The sequence below is a fragment of the Lathyrus oleraceus genome, chromosome 4, assembly GCF_024323335.1.
Source record: "Lathyrus oleraceus cultivar Zhongwan6 chromosome 4, CAAS_Psat_ZW6_1.0, whole genome shotgun sequence".
NCBI lineage: Eukaryota > Viridiplantae > Streptophyta > Magnoliopsida > Fabales > Fabaceae > Lathyrus > Lathyrus oleraceus.
In genome coordinates, this window is record NC_066582.1 from 469374265 (window position 1) to 469399303 (window position 25039).

Genomic DNA, 25039 nt, shown 5'->3' on the forward strand with positions numbered 1-25039 from the left:
CACATCGGAGGAATCCTGGTCCGAATTTAAACCGAACATGAGTCACTTAAGAGTGTTTGGTTTGGTGGCATATCGGCATGTGTTGGATCAGCTTAGAAAGAAGGTGAATGACAAAGGATATCATATGGTACTTGTATGGTATCACTCTACCGGTGGTTACAAGTTGTATGATGTAGTAAATAGAAGAAATTTAATCAGTAGGGACGTTGTTTTTCACAAAATAAAGGAACTCTGGCAACCTGTAACCAATTACAACAATGAAAAAGTGGTTCCTACAGTATTTAAAAATGAATAAACAACTTCCGTTGAAGCCCAAATTGAAGAAAATGTGAGAAGATCAAAATAAAAATAGATTTGCATGCAAGACTCTAAGATTGTGTTCGATTCCAAGATAACGAAGTTAATAACGGTGGTGACTTCGTCCATTTTGAACTCATGGACGGATCTGAACCTGTTAAAATTGAGGAGGATTTGAGTGATCCAAAATGGATTTGTGATATGAAGGAGGAGCTGGAATCAATTGAGAAGAACAAGACTTGGGAGCTAGTTGATTTTCCACAAGGGGAAAAAGCCTATAGGTGTGAAATGGATGTACAAGGTCAAAGCAAATCCCAAAGGAGAGGTTGTGAAGCACAAAGCTAGATTGATAGCTAAGGAATTTTTTCAAAAGAAAGGAATAGACTTTGAGGAATCATTTGCACTGGTAGCAAGAATTGTGACCATCCACTTAGTTGTTGGGATTGCAAACAACAATTGGTCCATTTATCAAATGGACGTCAAATCTGCATTTTTAAACATACCATTGAAAAAGGAGGTAGATGTGGAGTGACCCCCTGGTTTTGTTGTGAAAAACCAGGAATCAAAGTATTATAGGTTGAATAAGGATTTGCACGAATTGAAACAAGATCCAAGAGCTTGGAACAATAGGATAGATTGTTTCTTAAAAGAGATGGGATTCAACAAATATGTATTTGAACATGGTGTGTATGTGAATAAGGATGCAAATTAATGGTTGGTAATTCTTTATCTCTATGTGGACGATTTGTTGATTATGGGTAGCGATGAAGGCTGCATTTCTAAGTTCAATATTTGAGCGTATGAAGGAATTTGATATGACTATCATATGCCTTATGACACACTTCCTTGGCATTGAGTTTCACTAGTTCAATAGGGGACTGCTCATGCACCAAAGAAGGTATGCTCTTGAAATTTTAAAGAAATTCAAAATGTACCATTGTAACAATGACATTACTCATGTTGAACCAAGGTTGCAGCTGTCAAAAAATGAGCGTGAGCAGGATGTTAATCCAACTCAGAATCTGAGCTTGATTGGATTTTTATGTTACTTGTGTAATACGAGGCCAAATTTGGCTTTTGGTGTCTAAATTGTGAGAAAATTCAGGGAGAGACCAAAGGTGTCTCCCTTGGCAGCAATCAAGAGGATCCTAAGACACATCAAATGTTCTATTGGTTATGGAATTCTGTTTTCCGCAACAAAAAAGGATAGAAAGGGAAATTTACTTGGATATACTAATTCTATTTGGTGCGAATATAAAGATGACATAAAACCCACAGATGGATACGTCTTTATGTTCGGAGAAACACCAATCTCATTATGTTCGAAGAAGGAACCGGTAGTGGCATTATCATCTTGTGATGTCAAGTATATTGCAGCTTCATTGAGTGTGTGTGCCAAATTGTATGGTTGATGAATCTATTAAAGGAGTTGTGGAGTGAAGAGGGTGAGGCTATACCGTTCATGGTTGCTAAGAATCCTATTTCACATCGGAGAAGCAAACATATCGAGACGAGATTTCACTACTTGAGAGAGAGCATTTTAGTGAAGGAAGACTGAGGTTGGGGTATTGTAAAAGTGAAGACCAAGTGGTTGATTTGTTGACTAAATGAGTATCGGTTAAAGTATTCAAGAGATTGAAGAAGCATGTGGGAATGGAAAACTTGAGCACATGAATTAAGTTGGTATTTTAAGTGAATAATGTAAATCAATTGCCTTTAACTAGTTACTACGGGACTGAAACTAACTACAGCTCAAACATAATCATTTGTTAATCGGTTACACATGTTGTATTTTGGCATGTAGTCGGTTACTTTGTGGTTGTAACCGATTAGAGTTGTAGATTTTTCTATTTTTGTGTTTCTTACTTGTACCTCACTCAATGTAAATGTATATATACTCCATGGGTATCTCAATAATAGATGATCATCATTTTCACTCTCAATAATTACTCTCTCTCTCATTCTCTCCTATTCTCCATATCCACATTGAAAATCTTCATTCATGTGGTTCCTTGTTTCAATAATTTTTATTCATTACAAAAAATCTCTCTAATATGAAATTTTCAAAACTTGTATTGAATGAGCGTGGGAGGACTTACATAAATTCTTCCAACGTATTTTACGTTGTTATAATATTCTGAAAATTAAAAATATAGTAATGATAAACTTTCATTTATCATTTTATATAAAAATACAATTTCAAAAAATTAAAATATGTTTTTTTACAAAATTCTCCCTTTCAAATCCAAACTCTCAATCAAAGTCTTACGAATTTGTTATCTCCATTAATAATCTAGTGAGAGTTTTACATTTACATTAATAAGGAATCTTAGACATACATCCAATCTTTGATTTTGTCTTCAGACATTTTTCCAAAGAGAGCTTAAAATGATTCTCCAATTGCATACTCACAGGCTTTGCTTCGCTCATGTAAAATATGCTCAAAACACTTCTAACTAGGAGTGTTCGCGGTGCGGTTTGGACGGTTTCAATGCTAAAAATCATTCGAACCACAAGAGAAAAAAGCATGTGGTTCGATTTGGTTCGGTTAGCGTTTAGAAATCAAATCAAATCAAACGAAATCAAACAAATGCAATTTGGGGTGGTTCGGTTTCTTACAAGATTCTTATTGAGTCATACATACACCTATAAAAAAAACATAACTTTGTGTTTAGTCATTCATACATTACCAAATAACAACAAAACTCATCATATTTAGACAAAAGCTTCTTATTCAATATACAAAAATAAGATTAGACAAAAGTGGAATAAAAAACATAAAATAGTAGTATAAAATAATATCAAAAATATTATAATAGAAAAGAAAAAAGGGAGGAGAGGAGAGATTAGAGAAGATGAAAATAAGAGATGCGAGATTAGAGAAGATGAAAATAAGAGATGCGAGATTAGAGAAGAAAGATGCGATAAAAACGTAATTGAAAGAGAAATCAATAACAAAAAATGAGAACATGAAAAATAAAGAACATAAGACTTGAAATATTAGAGTATAAAAGGTGAGACATACATAACAAAGAAGATGATAAGAATGTGTGATACTACTATGAGAGATTTGAGAAGGTTGAAACTAAAATCCTAAGTGTGAATAAGAAAATATTTGTAAGGTTAAGGCATGATAGGTTTGGGTTTTGGGTTGGATGTGGGATAAGTGAAGTTTCAGTTGTAACATAGTGCGGTTTTGTTTGGTTTAGTTCGGTTTGCAAAATACAAACCGCAAACCAAACCAAACTGCGTGGTTTTGTTAAAAAATGACTCAAACACATCCGGACCAATTGCGGTTTTTTGGGGTTTCGGTTTGGTTTGTGATTTTCTATTGGGTTGGTTCGGTTTTGAACACCTCTACTTTCAACATAGCTCTTATAAGACAACCATAATTTATTAGTTCATATGTCACTGTGAATTTCCATCCCAAGAATCTTCTTTGCAGCACCCAGATGTATTTTTTGACTTGGGGTCAAGTTTAGACTGATCATCATTAGAAATACGCACTTATGTTAGACACCTAAAATCCTCAAATTAGTCAGATCAATAGGGTTACATGTCCACACCTCCTATGTAACTTTTCTATCCAATGAAGCTCGTGGTGATCTGTTGAATGGATAGCACTCCATATTGAGTGTTGTTTCCCATAAACCTTTTGAAAGACCAACATTCAACCGAAGGCACCTTTCCTTCTTCGTCAAAGTCATGTTCATCCTCTCTGCAACATCATTGTGTTGTGGTGTCTTCCTCACAGAAAAGTGCCTCTGGATTCCATTCTCCTCGCATAAATGTATGAACTTTTTGTCTGTGTATTCAGTTTCATTATCATACTACAAATACTTTTTTTTCTTCCTGTCTATTTCTTAACCTCTGCCTTCCACAATTTGAATTTGGCAAAGACCTCATATTTATATTTCATAAAATAAACCCAGATCTTACGAGAAAAATCAGTAGTGAATTTCCCAAAGCACCTGAAACCTCCAACAGATGGCTCTTTTGAAGGCCACTAGACATTAGAATGGACATATTCTAAGATCCCCTTGGTCTTGTGTTGCCCGGTCTTGAAAAGAACTTTACGTTGTTTCCTAAGAACATGATACTTGCACAATCCAATTGTGCAACTACGAACACCCTTTAGCAAATTCCTCTTATGTAGTTCCATCATCCCACATTCACTGAGATGATCGAAGCGCATGTGCCACAGTTTGGTTTCATCATTATCTGTTTCAACATATGTTATATCACCCATAAATCTGCTCTCTAACAACTTATAAGTGTTGCTTGAAGTCCTCTTTTCCCTCATCAGTATCATTGCACCCTTTCTAACCCTCGTGATGTGTCTATCTCCATCTGACTGGAATGAATAATCATTCGCTAGAAGAGTACCCCTAGAAATCAAATTCTTCCTCAATTTTGGAACATAACGCACCTCATTCAACGTGCGCACGCCACCATCATCCAAAGCAATTTTAATTTTTCCTTTTCCGGTGATGGTACAAGTTTTATCGTCACCTAAATAGACAAAATCAAAAGCACCTGATTTAAAAGAGTTGAACCATTCCTGGTGCAACGTCATATGGGAGGAGCGCCTAGAATCAAGGATTCGTGCATCAGTACACTTTGGAGATGAAACGCAAAGAAAATCCTCTTCACTGCAAGAACCATTAGTCTGAACTACATTTGTTAAAGTATTATTTTCTGTCTTGTTTGGACAATCCCTCTTCCAATGTCCAATTTACTTGTAACTATAACGTTTTATTATTTTTCTGTCCATGGACTTGAACCTCTTTTTCTTTCCAGAACCCATTGTGTTATCCTTGTCTTTGCCACGATTTTGACTTCCCGTCGCAAACAAATCTTCACTTGAACCTCCTCCACCTTTCTCTACACTTTGGTGGCGTTATACGTGTTGCAAAAGGGTATAAGAAATATAATTCAGTGTGATTGTCTTCTTCCTATATGTGAGAGTGGTCACCAAGTGATCATAAAAGCTCAGTAAATAGCACAGCAAAATAATGGCTTTATCATCATTGTCAACCTTCGCAATAAACAATATCAAATCACAGAGAATGTTGTTGAAAATATTAACATGAGCCTGCAAATCACCTCCATTGTATATTTATAGTTGTAAGCATGTCTCTCTCTTTTTTATGATGGTTTGACCATATTTCTTGATGCTATTAAGAAACCAATTTTTTGTGACTTATCATTTACCACGGAAGACATGAGAGGAGCAAATTGATAAATTATCTATGCCTAAGTGGTGTCCTAAGGTTGATGTACCAATCAATTATTAATCAATGATGCAAACATATCTCTAAAAGATGAAATGAATTTATTTCAGATCTATGTTATTCAATATTTTTTATTTCAGATCTATGTTATTCAATATTTTCTTTGTTCTTATTTATAAGAGAAAGTTGATGTTTTAAATTTATTGAATAATCAATGAATCTAAATCATCATGGTATATTGATTATTCAATGAATCTAAAAAATAAATATTTTTTTTTTATAAATAGGATGGGAAGTAGCAATTTTTTAAAGCATGTGCTTATCCGCATGGACCTAATTGTAGCCGTTGGAGCTTACCAAAGATATATGTGGTAAAGACCAACTTGTTTCATTCCTTGTTCATTTGTTAAAAGAATTGATTGACACAGCTTAAATTAACACATGTACAAAATGAATACGTGAAAGGTTCGTCCGATTTAAATTTATATGATGGCATACTTAATCATTTAATTTATTTAACAAATGAAAAATTATCTGTAAAATAAATCTATATTTGAATTAGCACAAAAAAAAACACGTATTTTTTAATAAACCATCTTTAAAACTATCACTCTCATATTATTACAACTAGATGAGTGCATTAATGGCAGAAATTAATTTAGGCTTCTATGGAATTGTCAGTATAACCAGTCAGAAGTATTAACAAAAGAAAGCTTTGCTACTTCCAGAAATATATAGTTTTGCATGTAGTTTCTCCAGCTAGAACAATGAAAAGGTGGATAGTACACTTTACTGTTCATAATAGCCTGGATTGGGTTTGACAAGTGGGTAGAACTAAAATTGAAATAAAATCGTTCAGAATAACACCAATATCCGGTGAATCGAGGGAATGAAGACTTTCATGAATGAAATTTAAATGAAGATATCAAGTTTCAGTTATAAGCATGGTGGGAATTCGTTATCTTTCCTCCAACTAACATACAACAAATTTGCGGTCAAAATTGATTGTACAAAGATGAGTAGTAATTCAGTCCAAAAATAAGAACAAAATATAACCTACAGTTTTTAGAAATATCTTCAAAGATTCGAACAACTTTAACATAACCAACCCTCTTCACCAGATTAACCCTATTCCAGCAGAAATACCATCCAAAATGCAAAGTTCTAAGACAAGGTCATAGGAAGAACCTCCTTCGACTTGTGTCCATTTCCGGCTAAAAGAAAAAGGAAAAGGAAAGAGACAGAAAATAAAGTGACGGTCAGCAAGTAGGAATACACGAGGAATGTTTCACGTGTCAGCTAAGAATTGAAACAGCGGTAATGGCTAACAAGTAAATTACCTTGTGAACCCACTCATATTCTCCACCTTTAGTGTCAAATGTTCCATGCTGCAAGCTAACTAATTTCAATGTGAAACGAGGACCACATTCCTGCATTTTTATAGGTAAGTTATTGAAGGGAATATTTTGGAGATGATGATAAACATGCAAAAGAATCGGGTAGAAGAATAGTTAAATCTGGTTAAGATTAGAAACAATGATTAGTGAAGGTGAATGCAAATTCATAGTATACACATCCTTAATTTAATTATAATTTTCATGAAAGTAACATATTGTCACAGTAGACCCATCATTTCAACTTGAGGACAAGGTGGCTCTTTTGAGGAGTGTATAGTTAGTTAGAAATCATCTTACTAATCAAGTGTAATTGAGGGGCAGAGGGGCAAGACAGGGAAATAATTTATAACTAAATAACTAACCAAGGGAAGGCTGGAAATGGATTTATAAAATACGGTGTGATATTAGAAAATATTCAGTTTAGAGAGTAGTGGAATTCGGGAGTTTGTAGGTGCTCAACCTGGGATGCTGTATCCACCATGTAGGCAAGTACCAGTGTGCTGGCCAGAGGTATGCAGTGCATTGCTATCAATTCAGGAATAATTCTATCTTGAATCTTTCCTATCTTCTAGTATTATCTCTTTAGACGCGAGTTATAAAAGTATTACCCTAAATTACAAAAGTTGACTATCTGAACTACCAGACCCATAAACTAATATACCCTGTATGAAAAGAATCTTTCCTTTCAGGTGCCATGCCGCTACTAATATTACATACATTCAGACACGCGAAAAGCAATGAAAAATAGTAGAGAAAGTATAATGACACAGAAATCATAGACAAATTTATATTGACTAGTCGATGGACATTGAATTTTCAAATGGTCGGTAAACAATTTGCAAAAAGAAATTGACACTAACCTGAAGCCGGGCAATTGTTTTATGGTCAGGAACTTTCTCACTCTCGCCATCCTCGTCCTTTTTACCTTTAGACTCAATCTTTTTAATTTCTTTTTTTTCGAAAATATACCTAAGCATATGATTGAACAAAAGATATCAAAAACAACCAATAATTTGAAACAAACAGAAATATAATATACATTGCAAGAATTGTACCGATGATGCCGGAAGAATACGAAGTCCCTCTGGTTGTGGAATGTGACTACACGCCGGCCTTTAAACTCTGGATCTTGAGGAAAAAGGGACTGAATCATTCTATTAGAAACAAAATCAACAAATAAGGAGTTAAATGACAGGTAAAAGCTTATACAACCCCATCACATCATTACATAGAAAAACTGGGAACCATAGAAGATATTTGTTAATGAGGAATTATATTAGCAATATCAGAAAGGCAGCGCTAGAGTTGAACTTGTTTCTTTCTTTTTTTGATTTAATTGTACTTGTTTTTTTCCTTAATATTACTTGCTACTTAAAAAATAACTTACAGGCAGTACTTTTTCAGTCAGACCTAGCATGGGCATATCACAAATTGTTTGAAAAAATGCAAGTAATAGATCAATGTTTAACAACAAATGAGATATAAAATAAGAGAAAAGAGTAACCTTCCAACTCGATGCCCTAGACGTGTTGTGAAGTTGTTCAAAACAAGCTCAGGTCGATGACTAGTTGGGGTTCCATGATTCTGCAAGGGGTTATCAAAATGCATAGATAGTTAAAAAAAAAATTAATCTATCATTTTCATTAACATAATCTCAAAACAAGTAAACTCATCTACCAATCTTTCCAGATGACAAGATTCGATCAAAGAGTGGATTCATCGAATAGGTAACACAAGGTGCAGATTTATAGGATCTCACTTTCTTGTAGTTGTAGGAAAAAATAAAGCAAAAAGAAGATAGGAACAAAAAACATGTTTTGATGATATGCAACATACTTAAATTGTTTTCTTTCTCCTATCTAAGAATTGAAGTGAATGTTTTATGTTCATTTACATCAAATTATGTAGATTAATGTACACCAACATCAATGAGTAGACCAGAAGTACTTCTATACTATTGTTAAATACTAAAAATCATAAACAACAAATATTGAACCTTAATATCCTTGCGTAAAACAAGATTTGTGAGTTTGAAATGAGCAGTAGGTCCATCAGGCAAGCCTATAATTATGAGAGCATCTGAAAAAGAGGAGCAAAGAATTAAAATTTGTAAATTTTGCCAACAATCTTTAAAATATAAGATCTACATGCGTAGGATCTTTACTCAAAAGCACCACCTACTTGGTTCCCTGCGATTGGTGTGAACAACTACAAGAGATGTGAAGTCCTTTTTATTTGCATATTCTACAATCTGCAATTGAAAATAATCAGTATGCTTTTTACCCACAGGGTGAAGAAATAGTGAGACACACATCACCACCTTTTTTAAATCATAGGTTCCTCTCTTGAAGTAATGTGCATTTGGTATAATCTGAAGCAATTCTGATATAAAAGCAGGAGCCCTCTGCACATCAAGTCATATTTCACCAGAAAGATAGAAAAATGTTAGTGTATAAAAGAAGACATAATTTCCCCGACTTGACTCAACTCTACTCCTAAAGGTGTGAAACGAGAAGCCAAACAAATCGGAGAGGAAAGGATATGTGTTTCAAATGTATTTAAGACATTTAGGCTTGAGAACATAAACAACAGAATTGAGGATACATACTGTAGAATTGAAGCGACAAGTGGTAATTAATATCTTGGGATTATTTTGCCGATTTAAAATTGAACTGAATTCATCAGCATCATTTCCAGCAAATAGCTGCAAACAAATATGATTCATAAGTCGACATAATTTATTTTAGAAAAAAAAATCAACAGATAACAATAAGCAAGTCCATTCAAATTACTAAATGAAAGTCAAGCCTCAAAAACTAGTTGTCCAGCCAAAATTTATTTTTATTTCATTTGCGGACTCCATAGTTTACACGATAATCTAGAGTCAACTTCTTTAAGCTTAAAGTGATGGGTGCACTTAAGAGTATAAAGTGATGGCATAACTATTGAACAAAAAGTTAATAATTGAAACTCTGATAATTAAAATACATATATATGCACAGACTTGAGTTGCTAGCTCAACAGAGCTTAGTTGTGTAATGTCTAGGTTAATGTAAATGAGTTTAGGACAATTGCATAATAAATATATAAGTTGAACTCCCGTTCCATATAATCTCTCGTTGCCCTTTCTTTTCTTCACAAATCTCCATTACCATTTTTTCTTATCAGATGAATCCAAACCAATTTATCAGCTTCGAGTAAAGTAGTGGAATTAGCATCATAGCATAGTCATTTTTTTTCAAAAACCCCTAATTCCAATCTAATAGCAACATACCAGTAACCAACATACATAATCTACAGTCGCATCATTGAAATCTAATCATATAGAGTTAATTCATGATAATAAAAGTTTAAAAAAATCAAAACCTCTTCATCATCAGGCTTGCAAACAGTCTCATCTACTTCCCTTGTATTCTCAATAGTACGAGGCACCTTCTTTTCTGGAAGCTACAATAACACAAAAACAAATATCAAAACAAGAAGCAAAACAACAACAACAGCAACAGGGGCAATTCAAGAGAACGGGAGTGACCTCCTCGCCGAGCTCGATAGCTCTCTTGACAGCGGCATCGCGGGCCTTGGATTTAGCGCGTTTTTCGAGCTTTTTCTGATGCTTAAGCTTGGCATGAACTTCGGATCTCTTTTCCTTGTTTTTGATCATGGAAGGACGGAATGGCTCCTTCGTTTCGGTTTTGATTTTTCTCTTGGAAGAATCTTCTTCTCCATCGGAATCCTGGTTCCTCTTCCGCTTTCCACCCATGGCCATGGTTGGAGTAAGAGTTTCAGGGTTTTTCGAAGCAGAAGAACGGTAAAGATTTTTTTGTAAATTAGGGTTTTGAGTAAACCGGGTCAGTGATGAAATTCGATTGGATCGGATCGGATAAGATCGATCGGGTCTATGGTTGTTGATGACGTGTTAACCCGGAAAAATAATCTGAGGACATGCAGTTTACGTGACTAGGATAGGTTCTGAGAGGATAAATAGAAGAGAAACGGTGATAATACATACATTATTTTATAGTTTTATTTAATTATTAATAATAAATAATTTATTATAGTTTATGCAATGTTATATTTGGCGACGAAGTATTAGATTATGGTGTTTTTGTCTAACAATTGAGTCGTCCAGGTCATATTTAAAGGAGCGGTCATCTCCTTAAGGGGTGGCAAGGATTCTTAGGTGAGGATCCAACCTATAATCTCTTTGAGGGGTGGCAAGGAGTCATATGTGAGGATCTTACATATAATCACCTCAACGGAGGCAAGGATTCCTACGCGAGGATCCAACATGTAATCACCTCGAGGGGAAACAAGAATTCATATGTGAGGATCCAACATGTAATCACTTTGAGGGATGGTAAGGATTCATACATGAAGATTTAGCATGTAATCGCCTCAAGGGGAGATAAGGATTCCTGCGTGAGGATCCAACATGTAATCACCTCGAGGGCCTCGAGGGGTGACCTTGATATCATTTTCTAACTCTTATATGACTTGCACGCAAGATAACAATAATGCAATCATTTACATAAATTAAATGAAGGTCTCGTTAAAAACCATATGCTAATATGAAAATAGTACCCCCATAAAACGGCGTTATCCATACAAGCACAAGTAAGACAAACATCCTTCTTTAACATGAAATAAAGGAAACTAAATGAGGTATGTTGTCATTGTTGTTGCTTCTTGGTGGTTATCCTTCCTCATTAGTGTTCACATACTCCTCATTAGGGGCCCCGAGGCCTTCCTCTACATGGGCGTTTTATGGGGGCTTCGCCTTTGAGTCCATGATGTTCACCCATATTGTCCTGACTTTCTTCAACTTCAAGATTTTCACATAAATTTTTATAACTATCTTCTGATCCCCCCGAATGACTCTCACTCGCCCACGAGGGAAGGGATACTTCATACATAGATACATGATGGACAAGGTGGCGACCAACTGGTTAAAATCCGGTCATCCTATGATCATATTGTATGATGAAGGTGTATTAGTGACTAAGTATCTTACATTGACCTGCTTAGCATTCTCTTGTGTCATGTAGACAATCTTCAACGTCATGTACCCTTTTACATGCACTAGCTCGCTCGAGAATCCTAAAAGGTATCCTTGGAATGGTTTAAGATCATCCAAATCTAGGATAAGTCTCTCAATTACGTCTTAGTAAAACGTCTTAGTAAAGGATATCTACGGAGCTCCTCTAATAGATCAAAACTCTCTTAATTTCCCATTCATCACATCGAACAAAAATTACCATGAGGTCATCGTTGAGAGTGTGAAAGGTGACTACGTCTTCCACAAAAAAGGCTATCCCCCCCGAACAAGCGGTGCTACCTATCTAGCGACCAACCAAAACATCGTCAATGATCAGGACCTGACGAACATATCTTTTACATACGAAGATAGTTTCTCCGCCATTGGAAAATCCTCATGTGATAGTTATGAGCATGTGTTGAACGACCTGATCACCTCTTTCTCGTTTAACTCTCTTTCCCGCTTGGTTTGAGGCTTTTCGCGCCCTTCATGCCTTTAGGACCATATTCCTCCGATTTTTCGATTAGGACTGTGCCTGGTATATTTCTTCAAATTTCCCTCTTAGATAAGGCGTTTGATCTCCTTCTTGAGTTGCAGGAAGTCCTCAGTGTGATGACCATTGACTTTCTGAAACTTGCGTCAACTATTAGGTTGCGGTCTTATGACGTTCCTCTTCGGGGTTGTTGATTGAGGAATGTTATGCAGGTGAAAGACCTCGCACCATATTTGCTCTCGACGAGTGTTCAGTGGCGTGAAGCTTTCGTTAGACTTTTCACCCCTATTAAATGTCGTTGAGTTCCTTATGGGCGACGTGTACTGGTTCCTTCTCAAGCCATCAGTGTTGGAAGTACGTTCTTTTGCACCACATACCTTTTTCTCAATGTTGCTTTCCTCGCCCTTTATGTAGCATTTTGACCGTGTTACTACCTCTGTTAATGTCATCACTTGCTATGAGGCAAAGGATTGATTAAAATGCTAAGTGCATGATCAGACGATTTTTCACAATTTCACAAGTTCAAGTTCACATCTTCGTAGCTTCAAAGTCTTTTGCTTTACTAAACTTTGTTTATTACTTGATTTAAACTTTGTCTAGCACTTGATTTAAACTTTGTTTAGCACTTTCAACTCGAACTTGAGATACTTTATCTTGTGTTTGCTTATTTGTTGATGAAACTTTAGATATATTATTTTTATTCAATTGTCTTTATCAAAATCATTTGGAGACATTACCTGCACAACACATAAAACCACATTTCAAGGGCTAGTAAGGTTCAAAGACGAAGAAATTATACTTGTAGAAACTCTATTATGACGAAGATGTTACCATGACAACAAACTGTTGAGTCATGAAAGATGTAAGTGTTGTAAATTTAGCTTTCATGCAACGTCAATACAAGTATCCAACTGACCCGACTGCATATAGGCGTTTTGATGGTTGTTTTCCAACCGACCCAACTGAATAAAGATGGTTTGGTTATTAATTTTCATGTCTATTTCAAGGTTGTGGTTGATGAGCTCATCAAAACGCTGATTTATGACTCAAAGAGAATCTTTATGATCTTTTGGTGTATGATTTATGAATTTAAGAGACATTGATAAGAAGATGAAAATACCAAAGATAGAGAGTTCTACATCTATCACTAATTAGGACTAACTATTAAACTAAATAAAGAAAAAAATAAAGAAAGTAAATTGTCAATCTAATTTTTCATATCGATTCATGAACCTATTAAACTAAATAAAGAAAAAAATAAAGAAAGTAAATTGTCAATCTAATTTTTCATATCGATTCATGAACCACCGTATGTTTTAACTCATTCCTAATGGATTTTAACCACTAATAGATCAAACCCATTTGAGGAATTAAAAGACAAAATATAATAACTAATAATTATTTTGGAAAATACTTCAATACAAAAGGGTTTATTGATAATTCTTTTGAATCTGATTTGCTTACTAGTATCATAAACACTATAATAATTTTTTAAAATTACAGTAGAATTAAAGCCTTTAATTGCTAATTTCTTAGTAATTGGTGTGTTTTTATTGAGTCAAATAATCTAGTGGCGATTACTAAATGAATTATACAAAGTTCCTTGCATTTTTACATAATAGAATCTCTCTTTCTGTGGTGGCAATGTAAGTACCAATGTAAACCATAGATACTTGGTCTGACAAATATGAACCACAAGATTCTGATTTTTCACTACAAACCTATCCAATGAGATTCTTCATGCCACATGGCAACACATGATCTACTATCAAATTCACATTATCCTTTCAGATAAGAAACATTGCATACATTAATAAAAATTTGCACATTTTCTTTCTCATTCACATCAACACAAACTCACTAAACTTAATCACTTTTATCCCTTGAGGACAAGTCCTGTGTCATGGCTTCTGCTTGTGCTTCTTCTGCCATTGCAGCTGTTGCCATCTCTACTCCAAGGCAAGTTTCTCCATAGACTAATCACCTTATCATATATGTCGCAATTATGTGAACATTCTATGAACTGTTTCATGTATTAATCATTCATTGAAATTCAAGCTAGTAAAGTAATACTAGACTGTATATGTGAAATTGCATGCAGTTCCCAGAAGAATGGATCACCCTCGGGAACCTCAAAAGCTTTTCTTGGGAGGAAACTGAAGGTGAACAGCAGCACTGCATCACCTTCTAGAGTAAGATCTACTTCAACTGTGTGTACAGTTGCTGAGCCTGATAGACCTTTGTGGTTCCCTGGAAGCACTCCTCCTCCATGGCTTGATGGAAGTCTTCCAGGAGATTTTGGATTTGATCCTCTTGGTCTTGGTAAGCTTTAATCAATCACTACTCAAATTTTATGTTACTGAATCGATCATGGATTCTTAATTCCTGTAATTTAGTTAGCAAAGTTAGACGTGTTGGTGTTTGTATCGTATCTGGTGTCTGAGTTGGTGTTTAATAGGAGTAGTACATTTAGGGATGGTTGTAAATTATAGGATTGTTTTCGTTGTTAGGAATTCTGAGTGACTATAAAAAGAGTGTTGGTTGTTGTGATTGAACAGGATCTGATCCAGAGAGTCTGAGATGGAATGTTCAAGCTGAGCTTGTACACAGCAGATGGGCAATGTTAGGTGCAGCTGGAATTTTCATTCCAGAATTCCTAACGAAGCTCGGTATCTTGAACACACCTTCATGGTACACTGCCGGAGAGCAAGAGTATTTCACAGACACAACCACGCTCTTCATAGTCGAACTCGTTTTCATCGGTTGGGCCGAGGGAAGAAGATGGGCTGACATCCTCAATCCAGGCTGCGTCAACACCGACCCTATTTTCCCAAACAACAAGCTCACAGGAACTGATGTAGGGTACCCTGGTGGACTTTGGTTTGATCCACTTGGTTGGGGAAGTGCTTCTCCTCAGAAGCTTAAGGAGTTGAGAACAAAGGAAATTAAGAATGGGAGATTGGCTATGTTGGCTGTTATGGGAGCTTGGTTCCAGCACATTTACACCGGCACCGGTCCTATCGATAACCTCTTCGCCCACCTTGCTGATCCCGGTCACGCTACTATTTTTGCTGTAAGTTCCATCAACATCCCCTACTCCTAGATTGCATATTATTCGCTGTTCGGTTTAGTTTACAAACTGATTATATCTGATATTGCTTCTACAGGCTTTCACTCCCAAGTGAGAAGGGCTAAGACAACTACGATACTGTAAACCTTGGAGAAACAAAATGGTGAACATGTTTTAGCAAGTTTTAAGGCTTACAATGTTTTTTTAGGGAGTGTTTATGTTGGTGAAAGCTTGTAAAATGGTTACCTAATTCAATATCATGCACAGGTTGATGGTTCAATGTATAAATACCTATTTAATCATAAGTTTAGATGCCTTGAATGTAAATCCAAGAAGTGACAAATTAGATTTTTGCATGGATGATATAAAGGACTGAGATAACATCTATAATGGCAACTAATGCAGGGGTTAATATTGATTATCCTTGCTATAACTTGCTAAATCTTCGTTAAAAAAAGGTCCATTTCATAACTTTGAGGCATAGACAAAATATGTGAACACAATAACAAAAATTCCTCAATTTTAGTGTGACACAAACGAAAGATACTTAGACTTCGTTTGGATTGATGAAATCAAATGGAGCATATCAGAATGTGATGGAATGAAGTGGTGTTCTATTGTTTGGATCATTTAAAATCAAATGGAACGGAATGGAGTGGTATGGATTTCATTCCATAACTTACCACTATATTTCTTCCCATTCAATGATGGAATGAAATCATCAAAGAATAGGAAAAATTGAACTTGAAAAATTAAACGTAATTACAGATGTCGATGTCGTGTTGGAAGTGTCCGTGCTATAGGGCAAGGTGGCCAATTATTCATGCAAGATGAAATTATTTTTGGTTCTAAGGCCATACATAAAACCTTCAAATATATTAAGTTTCTTAGGTATAATGCATACAATCACACATCATTAATGAACTTCATTCTTTCTTCTGTAATCTTTAGCCTTCTATTGCAGCATTGGTATTACATGCTATGTGTATCAGAGTTTCCAATTTCAATGAATACTAATTTCTATAGCAACACTTATTTGCATCACTTTCAAATCCTCAATTTCTATGTTTTTAGCCACTGCTTCCTGTAAGGAAAACCAAGACAATGATAAATTAAGCAACATAACAAGGAAGAGAAGGATGTATTTCACACCGATGAACACGACTCACTGATCATGATCATTGAATCTTAAATTTTCAGATATGATTCTAAAGACACACTTTCAATCTGTAGCATAGTTTAAGAATAAACAAAAGAACTCCGAGCGTTGTAGGATATCTTACCACGAGAGCTTTTGCTCCATAGGACTTCACTATCGATTCTAGTGAGATGCTCATCATCGAGGCGTTTCCATGTTTTAATCGATTCGACATCTCCCCAACTTCCCTTACCTGTCTTTTCCAAGCTAGCTACCACCACTCTTGCTCTCCTAGACCATCCGGCTTGTCCATAAGCATGGTATCCAAACCCTCCGGCATAACAAAGTTGTATATCCATTAGCTTGCCGCAGAAGTCATTGATGTGATCATGGCCAACGAAAACAGCCTTCACATCTCCTGCTGCAACCAAGGTTGTGAAGAAACCAGAGTTCACCGAAGCAGAACTAATGCCATCGCCGCCATCTGTTTCCATTTTCACGCCTGTCATGTTTGATGAGTCAAAACTTGCGTATTCCGGCAAGGGGATGTGAAAGTATGCAAGACCAGGAGCAGCTTCTTTCTGAGGCACATGTCCTTTTATGTATTTTTTCTGCAATAAATCAAGAGTTAAGTGCTTAACATTAATTTCAGCAATGGAAAAACAGAAAAATAAGCTGTATTTTGAATTAGGCTCTGTTTGGATTGAGATATTTGAATTTATCTACGTCATAAACACTACGAGACTGTTTAGAAGAGCTTATAGAAACAACTTATTAGATGTCCATAAGTTGTTTTCACCTCATTTCCAGAAGCTCTCCAAACTAACTTATGTAAACAGCTTATAACTTATATGAAAACAAACTTTGTTTTATCTTTGCTCTTGAAATTTCTTATACATAAGCACTTAATAAATGCTAAATTAAGCTGTTTATCCAACCAGACCCTAAGAATCTAAAGAAACTTCTAATCATAAGCAGCTACTAAACAATAAGAGAAACTAGATAATTTGAGTAAGCTAATCATGATAATGAACAGATGAGACAGTACCCGAAGCTTCGCAGACGTTTTCTCAAACCAAACTTGCTGCGAAGGTTTGATCCAATCATAACCAGAGATCTTAGCAACTTTGGAATAATCTCCACTATCAAGAAAGTAAAGATTGAGAACCGATTTCTTTTCGAAATCACTATCTCGAACACCACCAACCTCCAAGTTATAGTTTCCAAAACCATCGATGCTACGCACTTTTCGAGGCTTGACTCTAGATAAAGTGTTGTTCATCCCAACAATATATTTCATCACACCTTCCCTAGAGAGTGTTCCTTCTTGGTCATGGTTTCCTAAAACAGCCACCCAAGGAATGTTTGATGCAATTGCAGGAGCAAATGCAGCATCCATTGATTTCGCCGAGTTCGCCGAATCAAACCCAAAGATATTATCTCCTGTCATACCAGAAAACAATTTTGCACAATAGGTTATCTCATATGAGCATATTTTATCCTACAAGCACGGACACCAGAAACACTACACTAACACATAGTCACAAGTTTTATCAGAGATATCGGTACTATAGAGATTTATCTCAAAAACACAAGAAAAAACAATTAGAAAGAAATGATAACTAGAAATCAAAAAGTGAACAAGAATTGAACAATACCAGTGAAGACAATAAGATTAGGTTTCTCAGCAAGGATCATCCTATGAATGAAAGCAGTGGTGTTAAGATCACTACAGGAAGCATTTTGAGAAGGAAGAACATCTAAGCAAAGTGTTTTCTCTCCATTAGCATAGTGCATATCTGCCACTTGCAATATCTTGAATTCTCCATTTTCATCAAATCTCAGCTTCTGTTGTTTTGCTGCAAAGGTAGGAACTAACCAAAAACATGACACCAACACTAGAAAAATCATGAAATTCATACCCAGTTTCATCTTGGTGTCAAAATCAAATCTTTAACTCAATATTATCACTGTTATGGAATTTCAGTGACTAACACCAATGAAAAATCTAAACTTGTTGAATTGGGGTTTGTGGGCTATATTATTAAATGTATATAAGGATGATGAATAAAGTGATTGTCTTTATTGAGGATAAAAAGAAGACAAAACATAAATGCTTAGGCCAACAAGGAACAAGAAATAATAAGTATGTACGAAAAGGGACAGTATCATTTTAGTATAAATTTTTGATTGAAAATCAATGTTACTTGTATATAGAAATGGTTTATTCTTTTAGCTATAACATATTCTTTAATTATTATGGAAAGTATATGCTTAGTTAATAAAATTGATTTAATAGATCAAATATATTGTTTGATAATTTAAGTTAGTCTTTTTTTAATTTACAAAAGTGTACAATATTACCTTTTAAATAAACTTTATTATAAAAAAATTGATGTTTATGTTGTTACACTGATTGCAATAATATGTTTTCACATTCTACGTATACATTTTCAACTTCTATGAAGAATTTAGATGAAGAATGATAACACTTAATTTATTATCAAATTTTCAAAGACTTTTTTTTAATGAATGTAGACAATTTATTTCGATAAAATTAGGTTGATTCATTTTTCTATCTTAATGTGAGAGTAATAATTTTATAGGTGTATCTTTTATTCCGTCTATCAGAGATCTTCATTGTCGTACACGTACCTAAGAGTTTCTATGACAACTTTCATCAGCATCCAAGAATCACATCATATTCCATACCAGAATGACGACGTTGTTTGTGGGGAACATTTTTGTTAGTCTCATAAAATTTCACATCGAATTCATTAAATCCTTTCTTTTGCACCGCCACAACCATTCTTGTTGCCCGATCAGATCATCGCGAAATTTCTCAACCAATAATGGGCACTTCCAAGTCAACTCGATTGGTCGTTCATGGAAACATCAGTCCTGCGACCGAAGTTGTTGATCCAATCCTCGTCTCCACCCGTGAAAATCCTCATCCTTCTACTAGGAGAGACAGTTCGGTTCTAGCAACGTCTCCGACCATTTCATCTCCCCAGGCTCTAGTTCCTATGCTGATCAACCTAGGAACTTTCTAGGCTATGTCGTCCTTCCACCCTTTTCAGCAGTAACTCCATGGTCAAATTTCTAAACCTTAAATAACTTCAAACCACACTAGAGATGAGGGGATAAAACGAACTCATAACAAGCATTTACAACCTATTGCAACATCAAAATGCACACCTTTTAAATAAGATACAATTATGTGTAGAATAAAATCAACAAAAAGCTTTGTCGTGAGCTTTGTTGTGAGCCGCCACACAATTGGAGGTGTTACAACGTGGCAACCTTGAGGCCACACCTAGCGTAATTCTCGACGACACCATATCACTGCACATTATGGCCTCTTGATCGCCATAACATCACCGCCCACAAGCCTTTTACTCTTCTTCTCATGGTTCAGGAGGTAGAGATACAAGATGGTAAAAAGAAAATATTGTTACCTTAAGGAAACCATAACTTTCTAATATAAGAATATGAAATAACCGGAGCTCCAAGAGAGACGTCTGATCAAAAAAACAAACCCTGAGAAAGAGAAGTGGGAATGCACAATTCAAAATACAACAATAGGTGCAGAAAAATAAGTGATTTGCAAACGAAGAAGACAAAAAGAAAGACTGATTTTTTCCTTTGGTGTATATATTGGAAATTGGTGACCTACGATCTACAACCAAAAATTAAAGAAGCACCAAAACACGATCAATGACCTAGATTTGACCTTGATCATGTAATGTCACTCAAGTACTCTAACATTTTATCCTAGAAGCTTATGGGCACATAGAGGATTTATATTATGAAACATTTTAGTTACAAGACAAAAGTTTAATGTGCATATTCTCGAGGTTACCTACTCCCACTTAACACACCTCCGACTCCTCTGTAACGTGAAAGTCATCCTAAAAGCCTTGAAACAACAAAGAACAATGTTGTGAAAGCCTACCTCACCACTTCTAAAAAAATATTAACTCTATATACGGTAGCAAGGACTTAAGGGAAACTGATTTAGGTCTGCTTAAAGATGACAAACAAGTAAACCTTTGCCTAGAAGATACGAACCAGAACCCGACTATATGTTCATCGCAACAGTTAAAATCAATTCAACAGTCTACCATACTCCAGGTCGTGCTCGTCAAAGGAAATTTTAATTGTTGCGTATACATAAACATGATCATTCACCATAAACAAGTACAATTCATTGAATCTTGCTAGTTACACCTCTCTGACCCCACTTATTTGGGCGTTCGAGTGCTAACATTGCGGGTATCCCATACTCCACTTACTAGAGACCTTCACTGCTATACCAGAGAGCTTATACGACGACTTTCATCAACCTACCATTAATCTCATTTTCCACACTAAAATAGTAATATTCTAATCCACCTAAAGTCCGCACCCCTGGGTGTGAGAACCTTTCATAGTTTTGTCCTTTAGAAAAGACGCTTTGTTGAGTTGAGGCATGTGTGTGGTGTATACAAGTTACCCTTAGCCTTGATTCCTAAGCAACAACACACATTTAACCTCAATCATGTAAATTCACTCAGTATTCTAATGGCATAACCCTTTATCCTAGAAGCCCAGGGCCACACGAAGGATTTTATACTGTGGAACAATTCAATTACAAGACAAATTTAATGCGTGTATTTATGAGCTCATCTATTTCCACTCAACACACCACAAACTCCCCCTAACATGGAGGTCAACCTTGAGCTCACTTACTCGCACTCAACATACCTAAAGTCTACTCCATTTGGTTATAGAACTTGTCACACACTCTAAATATTTTGGTCAATCTCAGGTCTGCGTCATTGCGGCTAGAAGGTATTGTCCGCTTTGAGTGTGAGAATTTGTCACCGTTTTTGCTTTGTTCAAGGAACCATAAATGCTTCATTTGAGATTGTGAAACCAACTTGTATGATGGATATGCTCTAGGACGCAACAGAATAGGGGGTGGAGGACCTGCAAGGTTAGCACTTCAACATGTAAGTCAGCTAATAAATCAAAGTAATTTGGCAAATTATGGTTAAAACGTACCTGCAAATTTGTCGTGGGATATATTATATATGTGAGACAGTTAGAACCATCCCACCTTTTCTGACGTGGAACACTAGGGTCTGTTAGATCATATCTAATGATGGGGTAACCATCTATGAAACGGATCAAGTATGAGTCCAATAGTTGTAGATGCATTGAACCCTTAACCCGTTCGTGGATACACTTTTGGGGGGATAATTGAGCCTGTTTGTCATTAGGCCTACGAGCCGTCCAAAACATTTTTGTTTTTTATTAAAAAGACATTTCGTTAGATTAAATAGTACGAGTGTTGTATATAAACTATCATTAACCTCTATTCTCAAATAATGTACTAAATCTTAAACTCTAAACCTTAACCCCTAAAATCATAATATTCGTCTCACAATAAGTGTCTTATTTGAATTATGCGCGGTTCTAAAAGAATGAATAAGTGTCTTATTGGTTGGGCCACGCACCCGCCAAAAATGGTGGGTTGGACTGGGATTTTGTGTCCTCCTACCCGTTCAGTCCGCCCCGTCTTAAGTCTCTCCCGCTTTAAACCCGAAAAAAAGGGCGGGTTGGGTCACCAGCTTGTCAGTATAGTTATCAAACACTCAAAATATTTATTTTAATTGATTGAAGGTTAACATTTGAACTATAGTTTTGAAACTCTTGTTAATGGTTATATTTTAGGTGAAATTTCTTGATGGTTTTATACTTTTAGTTGCCATTTTATGCTTTCTAATTGTTGGTTTGATACATTCTAATTGAAATGTAAAAAAAAGAATCTTTTAATCTATTAAAAAATATAAAATAAATAGGTGGATAAATACAGGGCCGGCCCAAAACATTTAGAGGCCCTGATCTAATTTTTCATATTCAACTCTAATAAAAAAATATTGAAAAAAATTATTATTTAAAAATAGTGACTATTCTCTTTATTCTAGAGTTTGTATAGGTTAAATTATATAATATTTTAGTTTTGAACAAGATTTTAGAATGGTAGAATCGAACTCAGATCATGACCATCAAAACATTAATATAGTGCCACCAGGCCACTACATAAACATTAAAATATTTAATAAACAATCTATATAATAAATATTTAATGTATTTTTAATATTTGAGGCCCTCAAATTTTTTAGGCTCTGTGCGGTTGCACACCTCGCACTCATAGAGCCGGCCCTGGATAAATATGTCGTCCTTCAACTCGTTACCTTGGCAGGACAAATTAGAATTTTAAATCAATTTTACTTGACAGACATGTCTATTCCACTCTTTTTTTGATGAACTTAATACGGGACGGGACCCAAGACGACATAACGCAGGGCGGGACAGACGGCCTGTTTTACTGGACAGTAGTAATTTGATATTCATAAACAATAAAAAATATCAATTTTTCCACAACTTTATAACAATTTCAAATGTTAATAATGGGTATAGAAAAACTTCAAATTTGAAATGGAGAAAAGTAAGTCTTTATCTAGAATGTGTTCCGTGAGATTATTGGTCCACGTTCCAACGCATATGCCAACTGGCAACCGCCACATAAATGATAGATGACTGATGTCACTGCATACAGTACATAAATATACTATTGTAAACTAAATACTATGACATGCAATGCAATGATACTCAAATATTTGACCCTTTTAAAAAAAATACGATTATAATTAAATTGATAGGATAATATTAAGAATATTACAAGTATAAAATAATTTTGTATCAACAATATCGTACATATCTAAAAACAAAAATATTAAGATTATAAATCTCAATGTGTTTAATTAGATAAACTATATAAAGATGAGTATACAATATTTGATGGTTCAAACTAACAACAATTGATTTTTTGTCTTCTAAAAATATAAATAACAATTGAAGTGAACTAAAAATATTTTTAATTATAATTAATCAAAATTTTAAAATAAATTAATTTATATTTGATTTCTGAAAGATGTTTACACTGATAGTACATCCAAATTAAATCAAATTAATGATTTTTAATTTTGGATTGAAAATATAATCCTCACACTAATAAATTGCATATATAATCTTCTTCAATTTTGTGTGCATATAATATTTTATATTATACAAAAATTGATTTTAGATTGAAACCGATTTCTTATCAGTTTCGAAAACTATCAACAAGTCTGATTTAATTTCTGATTTAATTCTTTGACCATTGAAAAATAGGTGGCTTAACTTATAAAAAAATTAATTTATTTTTTTATTTTTTTATTTTTTTTAATCAAGGTACCTGTTGTGCAAATAAATTAATTTCATTATATTTTATCATTTAAGATTTTATCTAATAGAAAGTTTTTATGTCTGTTTTTTAATGATATCATTCTTAACAAATTAGATCTTCTTTTTTTATTATTGTCTTTCTTAAAGAGTTTATATATATATATATATATATATATATATATATATATATATATATATATGTATATATATATGTATATATATATATATATATATATATATATATATATACTTTCTTTTTGACTAAAGAAAGTGTATATTGTGAACCATACTTTTAAAGTGGAGGAATGAATAATATAATATGATGTGAAATGAAAGCTTTGACTCGAAGATTTTTATTTATAATAATAAAAAAATACATGTTTCTTTTTCTTGTATTTTTACTGTATCAGCATGCTGAGTTTGAATGGGATGAATTCAGTCACAACGGCAGGGTGCAATATCATTCCATAGAGGACTTCAATGAACTTCAGAGGTTCAATTAGTATTTTAATTGTTTAACATATAATGATAATGATTAATGTTGAAAATATATAATGATTTATTAAAAATATACATTTATAGTTTTTTATAGTTTTTTAACATATATGATTAATGTTGAAAAATATTATTTTATTCTAGCCGACTTATTGATGGATACATACCGTAATGGAGAAAGGTGTCAAGTTGATTTGATAATATTTAATACATCTTAGTAATATTCACCTACCTTCACATTGTATTATACTAAAAAGTACGAGTATTTAATTAATGCAAGACAAAATTTAATTGAATCTCAAAACTGTACACTTACTTGTCCAGATGTTTTACAAATAGTAATATAACAAAATATTTTATTTATCTAGGTTGAAACGTTACCGTGAGTTGTCACTTCTATAATGTTGACAAAATTATATATCCACTTTTTAAATTTATCCTAAAAAAAACTTATGATTGATTTTGAAAGTTTTTTTTTATAGATTGTATACTTGCGAAAGTATAATAATTTTGATGACTTTGTTCACGAGATTGACTGCAATAGGGTTGTTTTTTTTAAAAAAATTGAATGACAAATAAAATATATTAATAAAAAATAAAGATCA

At 34.4% G+C, this 25039-nt stretch overlaps 3 protein-coding genes across 3 annotated transcripts; 1 reads left to right on the forward strand and 2 right to left on the reverse strand.

Moving 5' to 3' along the window:
- Positions 1-6461: 6461 nt before the first annotated feature.
- LOC127076169 (uncharacterized) lies at positions 6462-10878 on the reverse strand. Its single transcript, XM_051017751.1, has 11 exons — positions 10461-10878; positions 10295-10375; positions 9537-9632; positions 9249-9332; positions 9110-9179; positions 8925-9007; positions 8433-8512; positions 7984-8082; positions 7789-7897; positions 6872-6961; positions 6462-6745 (listed from the first exon to the last, which is right to left on the reverse strand). Exons 1-11 carry the CDS (start codon positions 10692-10694, stop codon positions 6707-6709), a joined length of 1065 nt encoding a protein of 354 aa, XP_050873708.1. The 5' UTR covers positions 10695-10878; the 3' UTR covers positions 6462-6706.
- Positions 10879-14194: 3316 nt separating this feature from the next.
- On the forward strand, positions 14195-15806 carry LOC127076171 (chlorophyll a-b binding protein 7, chloroplastic). The gene is made up of 4 exons (XM_051017754.1): positions 14195-14415; positions 14558-14778; positions 15015-15529; positions 15624-15806. The coding sequence occupies exons 1-4, from the start codon at positions 14360-14362 to the stop codon at positions 15639-15641; spliced, it is 810 nt and encodes a 269-aa protein (XP_050873711.1). The 5' UTR covers positions 14195-14359; the 3' UTR covers positions 15642-15806.
- A 577-nt stretch (positions 15807-16383) lies between these two features.
- Positions 16384-18778, reverse strand: LOC127076170 (probable inactive purple acid phosphatase 29). The gene is made up of 4 exons (XM_051017752.1): positions 18323-18778; positions 17713-18107; positions 16810-17275; positions 16384-16610 (listed from the first exon to the last, which is right to left on the reverse strand). Exons 1-4 carry the CDS (start codon positions 18594-18596, stop codon positions 16597-16599), a joined length of 1149 nt encoding a protein of 382 aa, XP_050873709.1. The 5' UTR covers positions 18597-18778; the 3' UTR covers positions 16384-16596.
- Positions 18779-25039: the final 6261 nt, after the last annotated feature.

Excerpts from the sequence above, each read along its gene's own strand:
- LOC127076169 (XM_051017751.1), bottom strand. The coding sequence starts at position 10,694 with ATGGCCATGGGTGGAAAGCGGAAGAGGAACCAGGATTCCGATGGAGAA. Across the intron at positions 10,376-10,460 it reads CTATCGAGCTCGGCGAGGAG|CTTCCAGAAAAGAAGGTGCC; the intron begins GTCACTCCCGTT and ends GTGTTATTGTAG. Across the intron at positions 8,513-8,924 it reads TTTTACGCAAGGATATTAAG|AATCATGGAACCCCAACTAG; the intron begins GTTCAATATTTG and ends AACCCCTTGCAG.
- LOC127076171 (XM_051017754.1), top strand. The coding sequence starts at position 14,360 with ATGGCTTCTGCTTGTGCTTCTTCTGCCATTGCAGCTGTTGCCATCTCT. Across the intron at positions 14,416-14,557 it reads GTTGCCATCTCTACTCCAAG|TTCCCAGAAGAATGGATCAC; the intron begins GCAAGTTTCTCC and ends AATTGCATGCAG. Across the intron at positions 14,779-15,014 it reads ATTTGATCCTCTTGGTCTTG|GATCTGATCCAGAGAGTCTG; the intron begins GTAAGCTTTAAT and ends GTGATTGAACAG.
- LOC127076170 (XM_051017752.1), bottom strand. The coding sequence starts at position 18,596 with ATGAAACTGGGTATGAATTTCATGATTTTTCTAGTGTTGGTGTCATGT. Across the intron at positions 18,108-18,322 it reads TAATCTTATTGTCTTCACTG|GAGATAATATCTTTGGGTTT; the intron begins GTATTGTTCAAT and ends CTGGTATGACAG. Across the intron at positions 17,276-17,712 it reads AAACGTCTGCGAAGCTTCGG|AAAAAATACATAAAAGGACA; the intron begins GTACTGTCTCAT and ends GATTTATTGCAG.